We start from the raw sequence: 23,828 nt of genomic DNA, 5'->3' as shown, positions 1-23,828 counted from the left end.
GCAAGCTGTATTCATGTTTGTCTCAATACTTTCGACAAGTTTTATTGTTTGTATATTGTTATTTGTAAAACATACAGATCAGTTTGAATTTATCTGTTATTCCGATTATGGACAGCCACTAAATTATGGAATATTCCATATTTGGGTTCGCATACTTAGGAGGTTGAATATTTTTTACTACAATTTGTTACATTTATTTTTTAAATGTCATCGTCACCCAAAAAAAAAACGGAAATATTCAGTGCCAAATAAAGAGAAAAATATTTGAGAGGAGCAAAAAAGCCTATGTGGCCCTATTAAAAATATTTTATGCGTAAAATTAAAAAGAAATAAAAGCAAAGTAAAGAAAAACGAAAACTTAAGAACTTCACATGTATATTGTGTAGGCTGTCTAGGCACATAATGTCTGCGCTGGTCCGGTACTTGAATTTGTGATTTTTCAAAGTACATTAAGTTCTATCGTATTTTTTAATACGTTTCCCAGATACCTTAAAAGAGAAACATTATTTTTATTATTAAAAAAAAAAAACTCTGTGCCTTATTCTGATGTTCCATGTTTCGATACCTATTCCATAAACGACTACCTATTTGTTATTGTGATTTTTGAAATTTTTTGATATTTTCAATTGATATTGGATATCTGTAAGCTGTAAGATGTAAGATTATTATTCTATAAAACTGAACTCAGCGAAAATTGATGACTAGTCGCGATTGCTATTAAAAGTCTTTAATTTAAACATCGATTTTCTTTTTTGTCAAGAAAACAAGATGGTATTCCATAATTGTTCAATTTCCTTTCTTATCAACGAATGGCGCCTTTAATACGCTCCTGAAACCAGAAAGAAGCGAAGACGTATGGACAGGACAGACATCATCACCTCTATAATTCCCTTTCCGCATCTAATGGTGCATAGGGGGCTGAATTGGTACACCATTCACAGCGTATCCGGATCAGGTGTCAGTCCAGGGATTAAGTTTTTTTAATATTTAAAACAATCGTTATTAGATAAACCCCTTTGGATTGGTATATGAATAATTATTAAAATAAGAAATAAAAAGTATGTTCAAAACATATGTTATATATTATAAACTAATTATTATATCAGAGTGACAAGAGACAAGACATTATTGCCCTGTCGGTAAGTTTTAAAAGTGATTTAAGTTAAATTGAGTAAAGTAAGTTTCAAAAAGTGAGCTAATTATTTTTTCTATATAATAGAATAAACAACTTTGTTTTTAACCACTAATTTTTATTTTTTACCGACCGGTTTCAAAGCAAACAAGCTTCTTTGTCAAGGTTTATTAGTTACGTAAACCTTGACAAAGAAGCTTGTTTGCTTTGAAACCGGTAGGTAAAAAATAAAAATTAGTGGTTAAAAACAAAGTTGTTTTATTTATTCTATTATAATGAATAACCACAAAGTTAGTGCTTCAAATATAAATTTTATAATTATTTTTCTTTTGAATAATTGTTGATTCTAGTGCAAACACACCATTTGAAATAATTACTTCATGTCCACCTTATCGACGGGGAAATCGCGTGATAGAAGAAGTGATGATACCTTCCTAACCCCCCTCTCCCACACACAATCTCTCCCCCGCTTCGCATTAATATTTTTTTAATTATAATTACAATAAATTACACTTGCATAATAAAATCATTTGAAAATAATCAAAGTGCTGCGCTGCGCTAAACTGTCTTGTAAAATTGAATTTTGGTATTCTTTTAAATAAGTGAAGCCTTCTAATATTGTAGATGTGGATTGGAGTATTTTAAAACAACCAGTTCCTGTAAGTAAACCTGCAAAAAGTGCAGAAAAATAATATGCTTTTACGCCACAAGTAGGTACCAAGTTTTTGTTTGGCCGCTTAATTTTTAACTCCATCCGTATTCATAGAAACAAATATTAAACCAAATAGACGAAGTTGATGCTTGTCTATGGTTTCTACCTCGACTCGCAAGGTTTCAAGCTAATCTGTCAATTGTATATTTTTGGATATCGTTATTACAATTATTATACATCTAACATAAATACATAGCATTTAAATTAGAAAATGAATGCGCCACCGACATTCGAATCATTTCTTTTGTATGAAGGAGAGAAAAAGTAGGATATTGTTTGTTGAACATAGCGTTGGATTTGTTTACAAATATGTAACCATGAAATTTTGAATATTTTTTTATTAATTTCAGAGTTCAAAAAGAAGAAGATACTAAAGTAACCAATGCCGCCGTTTTCACTGTCAATAAAGAAGATCACACCCTCGGAAACATGATCAGAAAGTAAGTTTTTAAAATTTTATATGTACGTCAATTATATACATTTTTCATTACCTCAAAAAATTATTTATCGTTTTCACCATACTCCTTGCTTTACATGGTCTGTGTCTTAGTATTATTCAATAGGCAGATACGTAGAATAATATGTTTAATCTAAAAGCAACACTTGTGAAAGTATTTAGATTTACATGTTCTTTTCCCATGAGTGATACCCACTTTCTTAACTTTGTAATAATACATTTCCCTAAAAAGCTGGTCATAAGAATTTTTGATGGCCCATGAAATGTGTCAAAAACTTACTCAGAATCGTAGCCAAACAGTCTTTGTATTTACTGCATTGTTTAAGCTGTTTTAAAATGTTATTGCTCTTAAAACAATGACAAGTAAATATAGTACATAGTCATTATATTTTGAGTACTAAAATCAATCAAGCATCAAAAATATCTCAATTTCATCATAAATATATGAAAATGAAAAGTGGTAGTAATATGCCTAGCCGGTTATTTTTTAAATAATTCTGATAATGTGTATACTTCTATTTTCCTTTATGTAGTATCCAAACTCAACACTGAAAGCACTGAATCTAGTGGGCGCAAGTGCCCTGTCACTTAATGAAAAGGGACGGGAATATACACATCTGTAAATTAATATAGTATTTAAATCGGGTTGTGGTCCTGTGGCTAGTGTCTCGGACTCACGGACCAAAGGTCCGTGGTTCGAATCCCCCTTGATTCCATTTTCTAATAGTGAGTTATTTACAACTCGTTGAAAATGGCCCTCAAAATTAAATATTTGTGTAAATCATAAGAACGCAAATATTTCTTTAAAAAAATATATATATATATATATATGAGCATATTCTCCCTCCCTTGTAAGCAAGTGTCTGGTTGTTAGTGCCAACTGAACTTATAATAGGTTCGGCTCTGAACACAGAGCTTTTGGTCCCACGGACTTTGGGATACGTTACTGTTCTATTTATTATACTATGTACTGTTGTAATAAATTTCAACGCTTATCAGTTCATGGTTTACCTCTTCGTTCTTATTCTCAAGGCACTCTCTTAATACCCATACACAATTCCTCTTTCTTCTCTAACTCATATAGTGTCCATGCGGCTCGACTGTGGAATCATCTCCCATCCACCATCAAAGATGTTACTACATTATCTCTGTTTAAATCACGTCTGAAGAAACATCTCCTTTCTCTTCCTTAATCTCTCCTCCTTTCCTTTTTCCTCTTTCCTCTTTTTTCCTTTTTCCCATTGAGTAATAGTTTTGATTTAAGGTAATTTATAAACAAATACGTTTATTTCTATTTTTATATATTTTTAACTTTTTAATCTTTTTTTTTTTTCTATTGAATATGTTCTGTAACTTGAATTATAAAAATAAAATTTTTATTTTATTGGTTGGTTGGGAGAAATTGCCATTTGGCAATAAGCCCGCCAATGTACAAATAACATTATGTACAAAAATTTAAATAAATAAATGCTTAATAAATTCATTCAGACCTTTTTTATTGGATTTTCATAGCATGTTTAAAGAATTTGATTCTGAATCCCCTTATTAGACATGAATGATTCATTCTAAAGTAGTTTTTACTAGTATATTTTATAGTCAATATGCACATGATTGACGGTGGTCAAAGTGTTGCCCATGATCATCCCACCGTGTAACTTTTAATCAAGATAATTAAGCTGCAATTATATGTGGTATGCAAGATATGTACAAATGCGGAGCCATATGGATTATTAGACGCGGATAAGTGTATGAAGTATATTTATTGTTTTGTTTTTTATTAATATTTCTTGTCCCAAGATTTGTATTTGAATTTTATTTTTTGAATCCATTTCTTACTCAGTGTAGTAATGTTTTAAAGTATTACTTGATTTCTTCTTTTCCCTCTCTTATTTATCTGTCTACTGGGGTCTTCTAGCCAGTGTCATGTTTATAAGTTTTTAAAATTAGTATTGATCAATAATTAACTTTTTACAGCTGAATTAGAAGATTATTTACATATGTATTAACACCGTGAATGAATGCATATTTAAATATAATTTAATAAACATGTTTATTAGGTGGGAACGGGAGAGTTTCTATTTCGTGTTCATTCTATTGCATGTAATGTTAAAACCACTAACTTTATTTAGGTATTTGTTTGAGTTATTTTTAAGCTTTCTCAATTCTTTTCAGTCAATTACTTAAGGATCCAAAGGTCTTGTTTGCTGGTTACAAGCTCCCCCATCCCTTGGAACACAAATTCGTCATCAGAATACAAACCACATCCGACTATACGCCACAAGAAGCTCTCACTAATGCCATCACTGATCTCATCTCGGAACTATCACTATTTGAAGAACGATTCAAAGTAAGGACTGGTGAATTTACCATTTTAATTAATGCTTTTAAATGTTTGGTAAATAAGGTAGAAACCGTTTACAGTATCACTTATGTATTTTAAGCCTTATTTATAATTGAGAACTCTCTTTTATAAATAAATTTTAAACCATAGGCTTCTTATGACTTCTGAATCATCAAAGCATTAACATTGACTGGTTTTACATTATTTGATAATTTAAAAAAGTAAATGCGTTTATGAAATGCTTTTGTATTTTTTTTCTAATATACTTAATTATTTTTTCTTTAAACTTTCATCGCTTGCATTAACCTGTAGTAATAAAGTATTCTCTGTGTTACATTTTGGAAGTAGTAATATACATCTATTATGTTTGTAGATAATTCTTTCGTTACTGAATAAAATTATTTTTGCAATATACAAATGATGGTGAGATTTTATTGATGAAAAAGAAAGAAAAATTGACAAATGCCATACATTTTATACTTTCGTTAGAATGATTATTTACCAATTATTCTCAAGTGATCTGACTGCATCCGTGTATAATAGGTAATTTGTTGATAAAATAAATTTAGTTTCCTCTAAAATAGTATTTATTTTGTTTTAGGAGGCGATAAAGGAGAAAAAGGAAGGATTGGATTAGAAAAAAAACATTTTAGAAAAATAAATTATTTATTCAAATAAATAATTATTGTAACATCTAAACAATAGTATGTCGCAGGAGATAGATAAGTATGATTTAATAAAAAATATCCTGCCTTAGGTAACTAACAAGCTGCCATGCAATAATTGTAAACAGTTAAAAAAAACACAAAATGTAAAACTTTCTTAAAAACATTGATAATTAAACATACATATTTTTTAATGTTTTTGATTCTCTGATTTTTGAAGGCAACAATCACATAAGAAGACATTTCTTAAGAAATAACATGATTTAAAAATACAAAGGTGATGTTTTAACAATAATTTAAATTAGTCAAGTAATAAAACAGTGGTATTGTCTAAAATATTCTAAGCGTTATCACATTTTAATAAAATTTGCACAAATATACAGCAAATATGTAAAACACGATACATAACCTAAATGTGCATAACAGGATTAACACAACAAGCTAATTTAATATAATAATAATTCTGGTAACACCACCATGATAAGATTCATGCCAATTTTTAGCAATCTGCACACATCCATACTAAGGCAGCGAGTTAATGGTCATTGGTGAGATTTGATTATGATTTTCATCGGAACACTAATAGGTCTCTTCATCGTCGCAGTCTTCTGTTGCATGACCGAATACTGAAAAAAAAGAATCTATGAAATTCCCACCTATATTATTTTATCCATTTGATAAACAGATAGCCAATGTCTGAAGAAAAAGGCTTCGCAGAGCAACTAAATTATAAAGTCTTAGGCTCAATTGCATTTTTGCGCCATGAATTCTAGAATATTGATGGTAATATTGGACTTTTTCAGTATTGTAATCAAAATTTACTGGAATTAAATATTAGTAAATGTCATTCATTTTGTATTTCGCGCAAACAAACAACAATCAGCTTTCCTTACTCTTTTAATAATACCCCGATCTCTATAACAGATAGTCAAATTCGCGACTTAGGTGTTATTATTGACTCAAAACTAATGTTTAATATTCATATTGAATCAGTCCTAAAAAAAACATATAAAATGGTCGGACTTATTATGCGAGTATCAAAACCTTTTAAACATGCAGAGACATATGAAAAACTCTACAAAACATTTGTTCGTCCCCAGGTAGAATACTGTACTCCTATTTGGTCACCTTACTATAATGTAAGTATTAATAGACTAGAAAGGGTCCAACAAAATTTTTTTGAGCAGGTCGACTACCGGTTAAACATTAACTTTTCTAATCATGCTGAAAGTATGCAGTACCATGGAATAAACTCTCTTAAAAATCGAAGAATAATGTTGGACCAGTTATTTTTATTCAAATTAATAAATAATAAAATTGATTCTCCTAACCTACTAGAAAGACTTCCATTCCGTGTGCCATCTAGACCGACAAGACAAAATCTTTTGTTTTACACTGAAAACGCGTCAACAAACTATTTTAAACAATCTACAATACCTAGAATATGCGACCAATATAACAATATATTTACCGAGGCTGATATTTTTTGTGACAATGTATGTAAATTTAGGTCAAAAATTATTGAAATTTTGAGAGAAGCAGACATTTAACATTATTATAATATAAACATTTTTTCATTTTGTTTCTTTTACATTTATTATATTGAACATAATTTAAATTATTGTATTAAGTGTAAACAATTTTTTTGGTGTGTGCATGAGTTTCTTACTCTAATATACAAAGAAATTGGCAATATATGTGTACATACTGTTTGTTTACCAAATAAAATAAATAAATATCTGTACAGTGAACACCTACAATTAATTTTTAAATATACAGTGTCGGGATTAAAAAAAAGAGTAACCTTAAAAAGCTAATCAATAAATTTCAGTGTGAAATTTTAATGTGCTTATGAGACTTATTTCAAAGCTTACAAAGTGTGTTGGATTCTAAAGCAATTGTATATACTTAACCTCTAAGCGAGTATGGCCGTACCATGTAGGTCTCAAATACTTTATGTGCAAAGGAGTATGGACGTACATTGTACGGCATAGCTTGCCAAAAATCTTCCTTTGAATTTATTCCCAAAAAGGGCATGGCAATGCCATCTATGAATTGTTAGTGTGGATATTTCTAAGAAAAATGTAGATTTCTTTTGTATTTTACAAAACTAAAGCAACACTACTTTTTCTCTTAAAAACTCACTATCCTAAGGCTAAAAATGATATAATACTTGAATCAACCCTTTTTTGTGATCCTGCTGTACAATTTTTTTCAAATCTGCCATTTTGTTTAGTGTTAATTTTTCTCCTAAACTCAAATGCTCCCATCTAGCCATGCGGGTACCTGTTTAGTTTCTGAACGGATCACAGTAGTATATGCAGTCCGGCTATCAATTGAGGATTTCACTTTCAGGGTAACGAGTATGGTAGTTGGCATATTTCATATTTAAATGTCTAATTGCCAAATGCTGGTCTAGTTATTATGAGTGAAAATGTCAAAATTCTGTATTTTTAAAGTTGCATCTTGGGGGGTAATATCACTAAAAAAAATTGACATCAAGCCCAGATAAAAAAAAAAATGGTCTTAAGGAGCCCGCCTATCACTATGTGTGACAGGTGCTTTCACATTTGTACGTAAATTTCTCCATCGAAGCCTAGATTTGAATCTCTTGAGAGCGTTCTCACATCCTCAGGTTCAACTAGTGATTCCTTAAATATGTAGATTCTTTCATGATACAGGATATTATATTCACACATCGCACATACAATTAAATAGAGCCAATAACCAAAAAACAAACAGATTTTTATTTGTATACAGAACAGATTATTATTTAAAAAATGTACATAATTTTAGCTTTACGATTTACCTGCTTAATGGTTGTATGAAACACACTAACACTTATGTGGACGCCGCCATTCGCAGTGTCATATTGTAACAATTTTTTTTTATGAGAGTCAGATTTTCTTTTAAAAAAATGTTCAAGAATTTTTAAGACAAATCTAAACATAAAATATGACACATCAGCATTGCTTTGAAGGTTGAAAAGAAAAACAAAAAACAAAGATTTTAAAAGCGCTTTTTTAGTTTTTAAGCTCACCTGGAAATTTTGTTTTTTTGAGTTATGCCTATTTTATTGGATGTGTGACATGACGTATACATTCATAACCTGCACTGTAAACTCTATGAAAGTTAATCATTTTTCTAAATCTAAATGGCTCTTACTTTCACAAATATCGCAGTAAGGCCGGGAAGGTGGGACCTTCTTTTTGTCACCCTGCGGGGGAAGAGTGTCGGCCTCGCTGGTCTGCCGGGGACAGTCCTCGGTCTCGTGGGCATCAAATATATCACAGATATCGCAGTACATCCGCGGTGCCACAGCTCTGGCTTTCAAATCGTTGCTGTAACATAAAAATACAAATGATGAACACTAATCAATTTCGGAAAAACAAAGTTGACCAAGAAAACAAGTTTGTTTAAAAAACACAAGTGTAATTATTAGTTAAAATTAAAATGCCTGAATTAAATTAATTCTTGAATTCACTTATGACTGTTAAAATTTAGTGAAGTGCACAAATGAGAAACAAAAAATAAGTAGGCGCATTCATTTGGCAAACGTATTTTGAACCATTGCAGTAACATCAAAATATTGATAACATCAAAATATTGGCAAACGTATTTTGAACCATTGCAGTAACATCAAAATATTGATCTTGTAAATAATAAAAATAAAATCAAATTGTCTCTACAAAAGAAAAAAATATGGATGCATTAAGGATTTTTAAGAATCCACTTATTGTACTAAATTTTTTCTGTCTAATTTTATCACAGATTTATGTCCAAAGAAAATAGATTTTTTTTTCTTTCTGTTGACGCCCATGAGGCTTTTACATTATACATACTATATAATAAGAAAAAGTTACACATTAAATATAATTAACATTTTTTCAAATATAAAATTTTAAAAAAAATATTTTTAAAATTTAAAAATAAAGTTACATAGTTAACATAATACACTATTAAGACATAATACATACATTATATTATGTTTATAATATAAGGCATAGTAGGATTCAAATAAAACATAATTATTATTTTTATTTTTTTTACACCGGTAAACTAAACTTTAAAGTGAAGTTATCCAAAATGTTGAAAACTGAAAAGGGTTTTATAAACTAAAAATATAAAACATAACTTTTAACATAAGCTAACTTTTAAGCATACATAAATACGATCGAAGATTTATTGACTAGACTCCGTCGCGTCGGTCGCCTGTAGTACTTTGGTCTTGAATATGCTCAATGAGTAACGAAATATATCAACATCACCATATTCATTACCAAGGCGATGGAGTCTAGCTATAGGTGAATAAGATTTAAAAGATATAAGGTAAACTTACAAGTTATATTCATCAGCTTCCTGAGGAGTGCATCCCATTTCCAAGACTTCTACTCGAGCCTTCAGTTCTTCATTCTTCCGTTGCATATCTACAATGACGGAGTTTAAGAAACTGACTTGTCCTTCAACTTCTTCCTTTTCTTCAAGTAATCTGTAAACATTTAAATTCACATAAGAATACATTCGTTTAAATGAAATTATATCAGGCTGTGACACTCTGTTCACAAAAATATAGTATATGTGAAGATCAAAATATTGGCAGTTAAGAGGAACGAAAAAATTGTCATCACAATGTAAGCTTTTGGTCCAAACTGCGATGATTTTCCAATATTTTATTTGACATTTATAGATTTGGATTTAATTTCGTCCGGACGATTAACAGGATATGCGATTGAAGAGCAATTTGATGAATATGTATTTGCACCCCGAATACTATGCGAAAAAGACAACTGCACATCGGAATGATTATGCCTAACTAAAATCAGGGTATCTTAGTCCCATTTTCCGCACCCCTAAACTGAACTGATTTTGTTTTTTTTTTAAGAAAGAGTATCAGACATAAATTTTCTGTGTAGGCATATTTTTCTTTTTTAAAAAATAGTTTTAATATTTGTATACTGTATGTCCGAAGACGGTAGAAAAAACTAGGGTTTTTGGGTGGTAATAGCTTCTAGAAATGGATAAATTGATCAAAAAACTAAATGATAGGGAAACGCCAATGGTAAATATTAGTGAATGTTTAAAAAAAATCATCACACTGGTGCCCGTAATCCAGGGAGAAAACACAGGAATACATTTGTACAAAGAAAAGTCTCGCGTATCCTCTTAAGGGATAAAAAAAATAAAACAATGATAAATGAAACTATAGCAATATGAAACAAAGCATTTTGCAGAGGAGTTATAAGATTAAAACATGATAATATCACTGCAATGAAGCACCAGGTACAATAATTGTCCATGAAACCAGTCTTTTCTTTAACCTTTCCCCCACTAAGCATCCAAAAATTACACATGATCCGAACGAAGGGACCAAACGACCCCAGCGCCTACTTGTATATGGTGTCAGGAGAATAAAACCTTGGAAGTGTTTATGACCGTGTAAAAAATTATTCATGTTTTTGCGTGCGCATATTTTACTCATTCGTGTATTTTATTCATTTTTGTTAGTTTGTTGAATGCTTGTGTACATAAAGTGAAATTGACCCTTGTATTATTTACGACTTTTTTTGTTTTAATATTAAAAAAAAAAAAAAAAACAACTATTTTAAAATTTAAAAACAAAAACAGGAAAATGCTTCTTTCTATTAATTTATCAATTGCAAAAAATAAACAGCAAATAGCTTTAATAATACCTGAGTTATCAAATTAAAATCGGTCTATGGGGGATTCAAATCCCCACCTTCCGTCCGGCTAGGTTAACCTTAATTTGCAAGAAACTGTGATGCAATATTACAATTCCATACAAAATAGAAAGCGATTTGACGATTCCATAAATTAATGATTATTGCAAAATTTTATTTTATTTGTGTAATATAATATGTAGCCTGTTTCATACAAAATCTTAAATCCATACCTCTTGGCGTCTGCATCTACAGGCTGTGGTTTTGGTACATTAGTGTTGGAATTGAGATCTGGTTTCAGCACTGTCTTTTTGCTTTCCATAATTTCCTTTGTAAGAATACCAACCTCTGCTACCAGGCCTTCATTTTGGGTTTTGTATTTCTGAAAGTGTATTAATATAAATATACGAGGAAGGACGCATTATTAAATGTATATATGTTAATTTGTTATTTTATTAATTATGTACCTTTAATTCATTTTCTAGGGTTGAAATATGGTTACTATATTTAGATGAATCACTATTTTTCTTTGCAACTTGCTCAGTCAATCCAGATATTTCCTGTTTCAAGAGCTTGGCTTCTTCATCATGCGCTTTTTGGCAGTTCTGTAACTCCAAAACAACTTTCTGTAACTCACTTTTCTCATCTCCCGCCTTCTTCTCACTCGATGCTTCGAGATATTGTATTTTGTTTTGCAATTCTTTCACGGTGTTGTTTGCAAGTTCACACTTGGCTTCCAACTCTTTATTCTGTTCCTGTTCATTCTTTAGAGTCTTGCTATCCTCGTTAATTTGGTTTTCATAACCTTTGATTTGTTCTCTAAGTTGTTTCCTATCTTTCTTGCCATCGCCTTTGAGTTTTTCAAAATCGACCTGCAATTGACTGTTCAACTGATCATAATTTTTTTTCTGAGCTTCATTCAAAGCAGTCAGTTTCTGTATGTCTGCTTCTGATTTTTCAGTCAGTGTTTTTAGTTCTGAGATTTTAGCATTAGCTTCATCTAAGTGAGCAATTTTTTTCAAGGATTCATTCTTTTCATTTTCCATGCTGTGGATAATCTTTTTTAATTCACTGAGTTCATGAAGATGATTAGTTTTAATTTCTGCTATTTCATTATCCAACTGTTTATGCTTTAATTCCTTTTGAGTATATTCATCAGCAGTGTCTTTTTTTAATAACTTGATGTTTTCATTTAGTTGTGATATCACAATATTTTTATTTTCAATTTCATTAATATGTTTATTTACATCAGATTTTAAAGTTTCAACAATATTGGGTAAATCTTTGAATTTGTTAATTTCACTTTCTAAGAAAACTATTTTTTCACTCTTATTGTTAACCTCTTCATTTAATTGACTTGTGGTATTTTCCAGTTTTGATATATGGTGATTTAATTTTTCATTAGTTAACTTAAATTGGTTTAAAACTTCTGAAGTTTGAATGGTTTCATTTTCGATCGTTTTTTTATCGGAAACAATTGAATCCATCTGTTCTTTAAGTTTCAATATGGTAGATTCTTGATCTTTCAGTTTAGCATCTTTTGAATTATTATCTTCCAATAGGTTACTTATTTTTTGGTTGTTATTTTCGCACTCTGACAAATAAGTATTTAATTTTTTTTCTAGTTCATGTTTTTCATCTAACAGTTTTTGAATATCTTCCGTGTTTGAATTGATCTGTCTTTCTTTTTCAGAAACAATATCTGTATTAGCTTTTAAGTCTAGTTCATACATTGATATTTTATGTAGCAAGTCCTTTACTAAAATTTCCTTTTCATTTAATTGGTTTCCAGTAGATTCATTTTGATCATATATCTTTTTCAATTCTGATTCAAGTAAATTTTCTCTTTCCAGTTTAAGTTTTGCCTGTGTTTCTAATGATAGCTTAGTCGCATCAAAAGTTGCTAGTAATTTAGTGTGAGCTTCTTGCAACTGTTTTTCATTTTTCTGAGACATTTCAAGTTTTTGATTAAGCTCATTTTGAACACCAACTAATTCATTTAATTTTTCTTTCAATTGGCTTTCTGATGATTGGCCAGTTTCTTGAACAAGTTCAAGACGTTTTGTCATATCAGATATTACTTTTCCAGTTTCAGATTCTAGTTTTTCTATTTGGTTCTTTAGTTTAATTTCATTATTGCTCTTTGCTTCTACTGCTGTAGTCAATTCCGAAATAATAACTTGATATTTTGATTCCAAATCTGTTAAAAGTGCGGTAGATTTTTCTTGAATTTCATGTAATTTTGTGTTAAGAATTTGAATTTGGCTATCACTTTCATTTTTAGTGTTTTCTAGTTCCCTTATTTGTTGACTCATATCACTTTTATCTCGCTCTGACACAGTTTTAAGCTGTTCTAGCTGCTGCTTTAATTCTTGTTCCATACGTTCTAAATTAGTTATTTTTTCACGATTTGATTCTTTAACACTTTGCATATCATTTTCAGCATCTCTTAGTTTGTTTGTAAGAGCATTTATTTGTTCATCGGAAGTTGTAGAATGACTGCTCAAATTAGAAATTTCATTTTGTAATTTTTCCTTTTGTTGTTGTATATCAAAGTTCTTTTCCGTTTCATCTCTAAGTTGTCTTACAAGATCACCATTTTCTAATTTGATAGTGGATAGAGCAGTGGTAATTTCAGCAATGTTATTTAATAACTCATCCACTTTGACTTGTTTTTGTGACACAATATCAGAAAGTTTCTTTATTTCGTCTTGTTGTTTTTCCTTATCTAAAGATAATGCATTATTATTTTTAGTAGTCTCTTGGAGTAGCAGATTTTTTTCTTCTAGTTCCTTTGTTATCGTCTTAATTTGTGTATTCTGTGCATCTAAACTGTTTTTCATTTCCTCTTGTAATAACCCTGTATGATTTGCATTATCTTGATTTAAGAGATCGATTTGTGATTTCAGTTTAGTTATTTCTTCAGTAAATAATAAAGCCTTATTAGCATGCTCTTCCAGTTGTTTTTGGAGATCTTGTTGTAAGCTCTGAGCTTGAGTTGTGACCTGTTCAATTTCTGCCTGCTTATGAATAACTTCCTCTTTCAGTTGTTTGATTTCATCTTGTACAGTCTCATTAATCTTGGAAGTGTTGGATGCAAGAAGTTCAAGTTCTGAATCCTTCGATATCACATCATGTTTCAATGTATCTAATTCTGCCTGAAGTTTTTTAACCTGTGTTTCTAATTGTTTATTATTTTCACTTAATGATTCATTATCGAGGTTTTTGGAGCTTGAATCCATTTTTAACTTTTCAATTTCTTTTTTGAGGAATAATTCAGATTCTTTTGAAGAAGCAATAACTGAAAACAAAAAAAAATAATAATTAAAAATTTGACGCGTCATTTGGTTTAAAAAGATAATAAATACAATATTAAAAAATATTTGTGATAAATAAAATAAGTAGTACCTTGATGATGCTCTTGAGTTTTCAAATCAAGGGCGAGATGTTTTTGTTCCAGTTGTGATCTTAGTTCTCCCACTAAACTGCTGTTTTCAATTGCCATCTTCTCTAGTTTTTCATTCTGCGCATTGAGTTTGTTGGTCGCCTCGGAGAGATTCTCTGTGAGAAGTTTTATTTGTTCCGATGATTCTAGTTGGACTTCTGTTAATTTTGATTTCAATTCATTAATAGTCCTTTCTGATTCCGTTTTGAGCTTAGCTATTTCCTCAAAGTGATTTTTTCCAAGCGATTCTTTGTCTCCGTCTCTTTCTCTCAACAAAACATGAGCCTCATCTAGGAGGTTCTGTAGTTGAGCTGCTAATGCTATAAAAGTGAACAAAAAAAATTCATCGTTAGTTGTACATATTTACAGGCTTTTGGGTGTGCCCTGGATTGGATAGCAAATACAGTAACAAAAAATTGGTTTAGTGTCTTTAACTTAAAACTGTACATTTTCCGTGTGACGTAAGAGAGTCGTGCTGGTACTAAATAGGTAAAACTTGTCTACAGTTATAGGAGATAAATCCTTCCGGAAAAGTTACAAATTCTTTCTCACCGTGAGCTGCTTGGACTTCATCTTTGTGCTGCGTAAGGAGTATTTCAGTTTCTGCTTTATGTTGTCCTTCCATTAGGACACACTGCGCTTGCAGTTCCTCGACCAGGTGTTTGGCCTGATTTAGCTCTGTCTCCAAGCTTTGAAGATTACCATTTAGTTTGTCTTTTTCTTTCTGCGAAACATCACAAAATAAAAAAAATAAATGGAACTTAAAAAAGTAACAAAGGTCTACAAAAGATGAAAAAATTGTAAATTTTTTAAATTGCCAGAATTTTGAAACCATTAGTATAAAAATGTAATACATCCTATGTACATACATGCATATCATACATAAATCAAAGTTGGATTAAAATAAATTAAAAATATTTTGTTTCAAACTTACCAATAGTTCCTCTTTAAACCTCTGAAACAGAAAGCATTTATAATTATATAACAGATGTAAATTAATGTACAAAACAAATATAATATTAAGTAAAGATGTTTTTAGGATATTGGGAAAAATGACAGAACACCAAATAATTGTATCAATGAATGTCGAAAGGTACCTATCTCACAATTCTATGGTTTGGAGCTAATGAAGCTTACATAATATGATTTATTATCTATATATTACATGTAAAAATAGTCATATAAAATCGCTACTAATGATTTCACCGTTGAGTGTTAAAAGGTACTTATGTCATACACTTAGATCCCATTTAACATAAAACTTCTTCGGTTTGGTGTGTGCCATTTAATAATATGATGTATTATCTACATATACATTTCACATAAACATTACCCAAAAAACATATTGTCTCATTTAAAATCGCTAATATCGATTTCACTGTTGAATGTTAAAAGGTACCGATGTCACATTTAACACTCCCTTTAGCCATTTATTTATATGAGGAAATCATTCAATGTACGGAACAAAAAGAATATAGAGGTATTGAAGTTGAAGATAAAAATAGATTTTTATTAAATATATTTCATCGATGTATAAATTTCGAAATTTATCATTAAAGGGGACCCACGTCTGCGAAATATTTTTTTCTTTATTTAAATGCGATGTCATTAGATGCACAAATAAGTGTTAAAAAGTTTTTGAAAATTCCCATGCCGATTGAAATAAAGATTTCTTTTGTAATTATCTCCGTTGTTTCAATAATACACTTAGGTACCTTTTAACATTCGTCGATTCAATGAATGAAAAGCCAATGACAAAGACCACTATGAATGTTCATTATTTCAGTGAAAATATTTTATTTAATCTCACCATACTAAAAGCTGCCTTCAAAGTCATTGAAAATATGTTTATTGTTTTGAAAGTTCCATAAAATCAGACAATTTTGAAATTAAATTAATATTCACTCTTAAATCTTGAAATAAAGTCTCTCACATAGGTACACATACATACAGTAGATTCAAATACATAATTTATAGATTAGACAATACGAATTTGAAGAACTGAAATAAACAAATTATTTAGTTATAAGTAACAAATAATATAAACAAAATGTCATGTATAATGCACTGTATTTGTGATTTAACATTGTATTTTGATTAAGAGACAATAGTTATAATCAATATAGATATATAAGTTATCCTGTCAAACTATTTCATTGGATTATCTTTTACAAAAGCAAAATAATTAATCAAGCAAAACATATTTCAAAAGTAAGTCAACGTTATATTAAATAATAATTTTGATAGCTGAAATAGAAGAACGGGTAATTTTTCATAGAAGGGCAGCTAATAACAACACTTGAGAGAAACACAAGAGGTATACCCAGAAAGTAAGTTCCGTTTGTATTTCTTTCCATCGCAGCACTGCGATTGCAGCTTCACGCATGCGTGGTACTTACCCTGACTTATTAAAAAGGAGTTGACGCCATTATGAGTTAGCTGACTGTTGTGTACGCTTTGTGGTGCTTGTTTGAAATGCCGAATAAAATTTAAAATCCCATTGCTTGTGAGATAAGGTCTGTAATTGGTTTCCTTTATGAGAAGAACATTGAACCAGCCCATATTCATAAACAGATCTGTGAGGTGTATGGATAACATGTGATAAGTGATTCAATGGTAAGGAGAAGGGTGAGACAGCTCAATAAAGGTCATGCTGATGTGCACGATGACGAACAAAGTAAGTGTCCCCTTTTATGAAGAGGGGGGCACCCTTTTGTGGAGAGGAAATACAAAAGCTTGCGTCCCACTATGACAAGTGCCTACAAAATGGTGGGAGTTACATATGTAAAAAAGATGAAGGTTTAAAGATTTTTTTCTTAATATGTAGGGGAAAGTGGGTTGGCACGATAGGGTTTTTAATTAGCGATTTTGAAAAAACTGGTATCGATGAACTAATAAACTAATCCTGAAGATTGATATGGTAGGCGGGGGTGCCTTGATACTTAAAAATTAGAATATAATTAAAACAGAGAAAAAATGTTATCCCTTTTTTCTACTTTATTTATAAATTATATAATGCGGTTTCCTGGTCTCTAGTAAATACTTGTTTGGAACAGAATTCAGAATGATGCAAAGTCACATTTGCTCAATTCTGTGCTGTATTGTTAGATTTTCCAGCCCATATTTCAGCGCTGCTTTCTCGATGGAACAAGATTAATCCATAACAGCCAATATGGCCAACTTCACTTTGTTTCATATAATGGCGAAAGTATCAAGCCTCCCGCTTCGAATAGTATCAACCCTTCCAGTACACTCGCCAGAGATGTTTGATTTAAAAGCAAATTTTTGTTACCCGTAAGTTTGAAATAACATGCAAATATAACAAAATGATCTATGAACTTTCTTTACTCGCAAAGACACCCACAAAAATAAAAATTTGTTCAAATAAAATTTCCTGGGGCAAAAATATTTCAGCATGGTATGTCAAAAATGTCACAAAATGAAAATTTTTACATATTAGTGAAAGCGGCACCTTCTTTTGTATGGATCTGAGTAAAGGATGAGAGTCATCTATGGTGCAAATATAGATCTAATACCTCTGCTGGTAAGGAAGAAAATATCAACATATTGTTTTCCCCAATTCTTTTTTTCTTTGACCAGTCAAACGGAACTGATTTTATGGATATACCTACGTCGTATTTGGACAATGCACGTCTATTCTGTCTACTCCAAATACCTTTTAGAATTTTCATCAGTAATTTTTATGACACTGGTCATTTCCCCATTTGGTTTAGTTTTGTTAAATAAAATACTATCTGCAGTGCAAAACTACAAAGTTAGTGCAACAAATGAAGATTTTGAGGAAATTGTTACTCACGGCAAAGTCTTCTTTATGAATATTATCTTCCTCCGAACGGAACATAAGATCTTCAACTTTCTGTTTCTCATCCTCCAACTGCCGAGATAGGGATTCATATTCTGCTTTTAGCTTTTCAATTTCTTTTGAATACTGAAAAAAAAAGCATTGTAAGTATTGCACATATTTGGCCCGGAAAAGGCATTTGAAAACCACCGTAAATGAGATGATTGAGCATAAATAATTAATATTTTTTAATAAAAGTATATTGATGTTTTAAACAATAAAACATAAAATGACAGTTAAAAATAGATTTTGTTTGCCTATTTTAAAGCCATATTATTGAAAATTGGTATACATTAGAGTAATATATATAAATAATTTTATACATCCAGAAAAATTATTGATATGCTTAGATATCGTAACTATTGTTTTGTCACAACTATTATTTTGTCACAAATAAAGATGATCACGTAAATCTGAATAACCTGTCATTTTTCCAATGAACTGAAAATTAATAAATAAATTATTTATTTATTTATTATATATACGGCCTAAGCCAATTACAACAGTTACACGAAGAAACATAAATGCAAGAAACTGAACAAAAATAATATAAAACTATTTAGCAGAGACAAACAAGGGCAAAACAATAATTGTATACAATATATTCATTAAAACGAAAGACCTAAGACTTCGAGCTAAACCATGCCAATCCAACTTCATCCTACACTGTTTAGTCGCGAAGAGATCTACGAAAAGCCGGAAGGTCTATCCCAAAGAATTCCAAGTCGTGTGATGAATTGACTAATATACACATTCTGGACATTGGGGCATAAAAACCTAAGTTATAAATAAAAATAATGTATGTAAAATAAAAATATTTACTAATGAAAGACAAATTAGCAGATTCCAATTTGTCCAATATTTTCTTTAGCCTCCGATTACCTCCGCGATACTCCAAATGCATACATACATGCTAAAATTTTCTTAAAACTTTTCCTTTAAGGTTCCTTAAAACCATACTAGCCTGACAATGTCGCAAGAGCGATGAAACTGGTTATTAGTCTTTCAAACTAAGTGGATTTAAAGCATAAACCTGTTATTCACTTAAAAAAAAAATTTCATAGATAACAATGAAGTTCCACCAAAAAATGACAATAACTAAAATGAATGTTTTATCTAATACTTGCCACGTAGGTCTACCACATGGTTTCAAAATAGGACCACGCATTAAATAATAATTACCTGAGCATTTTCTTTCTGTGAAGCGTTCAGAGCAGTTTGGGTTCTGTCCATTTGTAAAGCCATTTTAGCCGATTCTCCCCTCTCCACTTCATGTTCTTTTATTAGTTTTTCTATATGCTGCTGCTTCTCTCGAAGAATCTCCTATTAAACAAAAATATATATTTATGGGTAATCATATTATTCGCGCGTTTCAATAACACATTAAAATGGTAATGGGTTAAATGGAATCTTTCATTTTTGATTGACAAACACACTTCTATTCAAAGTAAAAGGTTATGTAGGTATCTGCTTAGTAAATAGTGAATTTGACGTAACACTGAAAACAAATAACTTATGATATTTCACAATAAATGTTTAAAATGCTTTTAGCAACATTTATTAAATGAGCTCATTAGATCCTTTTAAACATAAGTAATAATGACAAATTAATATAGCGCCGATTTATAGTAGGTATGAACGTAAATTAATAAACGGTCAAAATTTGAAGAAACGGAGGCATAAAAATTAATAATATTGACTCAGTTACAAAGCTAAAGTATTTTTGGCAAAATTTCATGAGATTAAAAAAAAATTGCCTCATGGCTAGCAAAAATCGAAGACCTCTTTCAATTTCAATGCCTTACTTTACAAGAGAAATTCTCCAGTCAAAAATGTATAAGGTGTTAAGATAAGTTGTGTCCATTTTATTCCAATTTAAAAATGAAATGGTAAAGGTAAGTCATTTGAAAGAAAATTTTCTGTTGTACAAGATATTGTGTTTGCTTTTACGTTACATGTAAGAAGAGTCCATTTCAGGAGACTGCTGCGAGACATTGCATAGATTTATATACTATTAAACGTGTTGTCCAAATGTTTATTAAATTTTATGTAATGATTTTTATTTTTAGCATTCTATAATAATATGCATGCTTCCATTTTTTAATTATGTTGTATAAACTCAACACGGGGCTCTTGATACATACATACATTTTTTTTGTATTGTGTATCTTAATATCAATAAATGAATCATATAAATGATTTTAAAAAAAAATATTATTACAAGCCTCCAAAGTGGAATGTCAGGTAGACGAAACTGAGCATTTTCGACACATCCTTCTGTTTGCGGTCAATCGAGGAAATAAAGCTGCCAAAGCTGCTCGCGATATTTGCGTGTACGATTGCAATGAAGATTCTACGAGTTATTGACTTATTTGTTTTAAAATAACGAAGATCTCTAATTCACTCGAACAGAACTAAAATACGACTGGTATCGAAATAAGATTATCCAGCGAGCACCAGATTATCTCTTTCCTATCATATACTTTTTTTGACACCTGTTGTGTGATTCTGAATGCTTATAAGGGGGTAGAGAAAGCGTCGTTGAAAAATTAATAGGTAAATTACATGCTAGCAGCGTGTTCCCTACCCCCTGGAGGGCGTTCAGAGTCTCACTGCTGGTCTCTAAATTTCGATACTAGCATCGCGAGAGTCGCGATTGAAAATGTCTCGAAATTTTGAGTCTCAACTCTCGAATGGAAAGTTGTAATAAATGTGCAACAAAACATTTTATTTGGAAATTTGAATAGTTGTAAGAAATCTCGGGTTACTATATCGCTGCTTATTAGTATTTTGTGTCCGAGCGAAGAATACAGCTTTGAGTGAAAAAGAACCAGAACCCTGGACAAGCTTTTTTGACTCGACGGCTACTCTCAGGTAAAAGTCCTGAAGAAGGAAAACGACGGGAGATAATTCCACCCGATCGTGCAGTGGTTGGCGTGTTAGCCTACCATCTTGAGGTCCTGGGCTCGATTCCTGGCTGGGTGGACGTTAAATATAGGCTTTAAAGGTAATTTTAGACGGCAATATTTCAATGTTCCTGGACTGGGACCTGAAGCGTAAGACTTATCACCTTACCTTCCATGCAACAAAAATGATCTAGATACGCTGCATAAAACATTTTTAAAGTACTAAAGGTCTATGAAATACTATCGAGTAAAAACAAAAAAAAACGCTAACTATTAGTAGCATAAAATATATTTTTCAATTTGTAATTTTGAATTCCCGCAAAAATGATCATTCCTTCGGCCACGCCTCTAATACGTCACGATTTATGTTTATTTGTTCTTGGCCATTGAATTTTGTTTAGAACATTATCACGAATCTTGACGTCACAACAACAAAGGCCAAACACGTCGCGTTTTTCTACGAACGTATTTTTATTGAATTTATTTTTAAAATTTATATATGAAAACATTTCCCCACAATATCCATATTGATTTTGAAAATACAACTAATTATTCTTAATCCATTTGATATATTTTATTCGGTATTCGTAGTATGTGATATTTCCCTATTGGAGTGCGGATTGGGAAATGAAATTTATTTATTTATTATCATATTATATTAAATACACAAAATTATAGTTTATAAAAAGTTGCTTTGACTGCCTAACTAGGGTTATTTACCCTGTTCTAAGACAGTCAAAAAAATATTTAAAATAGTAATCAATATATGGAACAGTTATAAAGATAGAGGACAAAGTGAAAAACAAAGTAAAAAATGGAGTAAAAACATGGTAAAAAATGTGGTAAAAACATAGTAAAAATGTAGTAAAAACACAGTTAAAAACATTGAAAATATATAAATATGTATATAAAAATATTTTAAAGCTCAGTAAAATGCGAAATAAAAACAGAATACATAGTAAGAAACATTTAAAGTCATAGTAAAAAAAATAATGTATGTGTATAGCAAAAAGCATATTAAAAAAACATAGCAAAATACCGAGTAGAAAGAGAAAAAAAATATAATAAATAAAGTAAAAGATGTGTTTATTATTTGTTGGTAGTAAACATTACCAACCGCGCTAATGAAAATGAGGAACTTCAGCCCTACGGGAAATTGGATACAAAAAATGTTTTCTTACGCGGGGTAAAAATTAAAGCATTAAATTGTACTGCAAAGTTTTTTGAAAATTTACGGAAAAAATAATAAAAAATATTTTGATAAAAACGCACTACTTTGAATGACGTCACTGGTTCATGTGAATCAACCTATGATCTGAGAGCTATGGAAGATTTCCGGTCTGCTTGTCGCTTCTGGACCAATGGGAAGAACTAATGAGAATAAGCAGAAATGAACCTCTGACGTTACACGCGGAGTTATTTCAGAAATACAAAACTTTGAAAAATCGTAGCGCAATACGATGTACAAAAATTTAAAAAAAAAAAAATTGACTTAGTTTAATAGTCTTTTAACAATTTTTTTTTTTTTAAAAAACCACTGAACTTCTTCATTGAAAAGAACAATACTATTTAATGTTCGTTAATATTTTAGGTTCCTCTAATAAATTAAAATACCGTTGTGTGGGAAGTCTCGCAATAAGGTCAAAATAGGTGCTTCGGTGTCATAAAGCTTGGCTATTGTTATTGATAGAAGATAATTCATTGATGGTATTTTAAATAAAAAGTATTAATTTATCATTTGAAGGCCAAACGAGTGTTATACATTTTATATGCATAGTAAGCAGATTTAATTCATAAATTATCATTCCTCGTGCGTAATCCAGCGCCACAAGTATAATATATAAATCATTTTATAAGTTTGCGTAAGGAAGAAAATAAAGCTGTTGCTGTAATTTTGTGATTTTCTGTATTAAATTTAAAGGGACGTACTTTAAAGGTATTCAAATAAACCTACAACCTATTTCTACTGCCCATTACGATAGTTAATAAAGACAAAATGACTAAATAAAAAAATAAAAATACAGGTAGAAGTAAAATTTATTTAAGTTTGTAAGTGAAAACTTTTGATGGAAGTTCATTGTAATTTATTATATAAATAAAAGACGAGTGATACTTTAATCCACAAATTTGGAATATCCAGTGACCGGTTTCATCGCTTTCGCGACATCTTCGAGACTGGTATCTTTATTAAAGAGTTCAATGTATTTATACAAAACAGAGGTAAGGATAGATACTTCAAAGTTATATGATATATTTACTTTCATTCAGTCAAACTATGATTTCTCTTTACTCCATTGGCCTTTAAAAAAATATGTTTCATACTATCTTCTTATGCTGATATAATATCTGCATGCGAGAGGCTAACTACGGAACTTCAAATATGATACAATTGAGTTTTTTTTTTAGAAAATAAATATTTTCGTTCTTTTCTTCGTCCAAATATTTCATTTTGAGGGCCATTTTCAACAAGTTGTAAATAACTCACTATAAGAAAATGGAATCAAGTTGGGGTAGAGTGGGATTCGAACCGCATACCTTTGGTCCGTGAGTCCGAGACACTAGCCACAGGACCACAGCCCGATTATTTTTATATGCCGACTATGTCGAAATCACATTTTTCTTCCTTACAT

General features: G+C 30.6%; 2 protein-coding genes across 18 annotated transcripts in view; one reads left to right on the top strand and one right to left on the bottom strand.

The window, feature by feature from the left end:
- Positions 1–1,918: 1,918 nt before the first annotated feature.
- Positions 1,919–5,505, top strand: Polr2J (DNA-directed RNA polymerase II subunit RPB11). Its single transcript, XM_088224689.1, has 4 exons — positions 1,919–2,108; positions 2,195–2,284; positions 4,474–4,648; positions 5,244–5,505. The coding sequence occupies exons 1-4, from the start codon at positions 2,056–2,058 to the stop codon at positions 5,277–5,279; spliced, it is 354 nt and encodes a 117-aa protein (XP_088080815.1). The 5' UTR covers positions 1,919–2,055; the 3' UTR covers positions 5,280–5,505.
- Positions 5,290–23,828, bottom strand: part of CLIP-190 (Cytoplasmic linker protein 190) — a 145,841-nt gene continuing 127,302 nt past the window's right edge. For 16 of the 17 annotated variants that reach the window (XM_088224667.1, XM_088224671.1, XM_088224673.1 and 13 more), the window contains 10 exons: positions 19,475–19,615; positions 18,248–18,379; positions 15,365–15,385; positions 14,983–15,154; positions 14,394–14,750; positions 11,453–14,286; positions 11,219–11,367; positions 9,647–9,796; positions 8,473–8,648; positions 5,290–5,933 (listed from right to left, as the gene is read on the bottom strand). In XM_088224667.1, coding sequence (XP_088080793.1) covers positions 5,887–5,933; positions 8,473–8,648; positions 9,647–9,796; positions 11,219–11,367; positions 11,453–14,286; positions 14,394–14,750; positions 14,983–15,154; positions 15,365–15,385; positions 18,248–18,379; positions 19,475–19,615 — 4,179 coding nt within the window. In that variant the 3' untranslated portion in view covers positions 5,290–5,886. Of the gene's footprint in view, positions 5,934–8,472; positions 8,649–9,646; positions 9,797–11,218; positions 11,368–11,452; positions 14,287–14,393; positions 14,751–14,982; positions 15,155–15,364; positions 15,386–16,240; positions 16,432–18,247; positions 18,380–19,474; positions 19,616–23,828 lie in introns of those variants that run through there. The other variant, XM_088224686.1, reaches the window with a different exon arrangement.

The sequence above is a fragment of the Micrasema longulum genome, unplaced genomic scaffold (genome assembly GCF_059751315.1).
Source record: "Micrasema longulum isolate JH-2025_06_02 unplaced genomic scaffold, ASM5975131v1 h1tg000305l, whole genome shotgun sequence".
NCBI lineage: Eukaryota > Metazoa > Arthropoda > Insecta > Trichoptera > Brachycentridae > Micrasema > Micrasema longulum.
The sequence above is the reverse complement of the archived record's forward strand: the minus strand, read 5'-3'. Positions and strand labels throughout refer to the sequence as shown.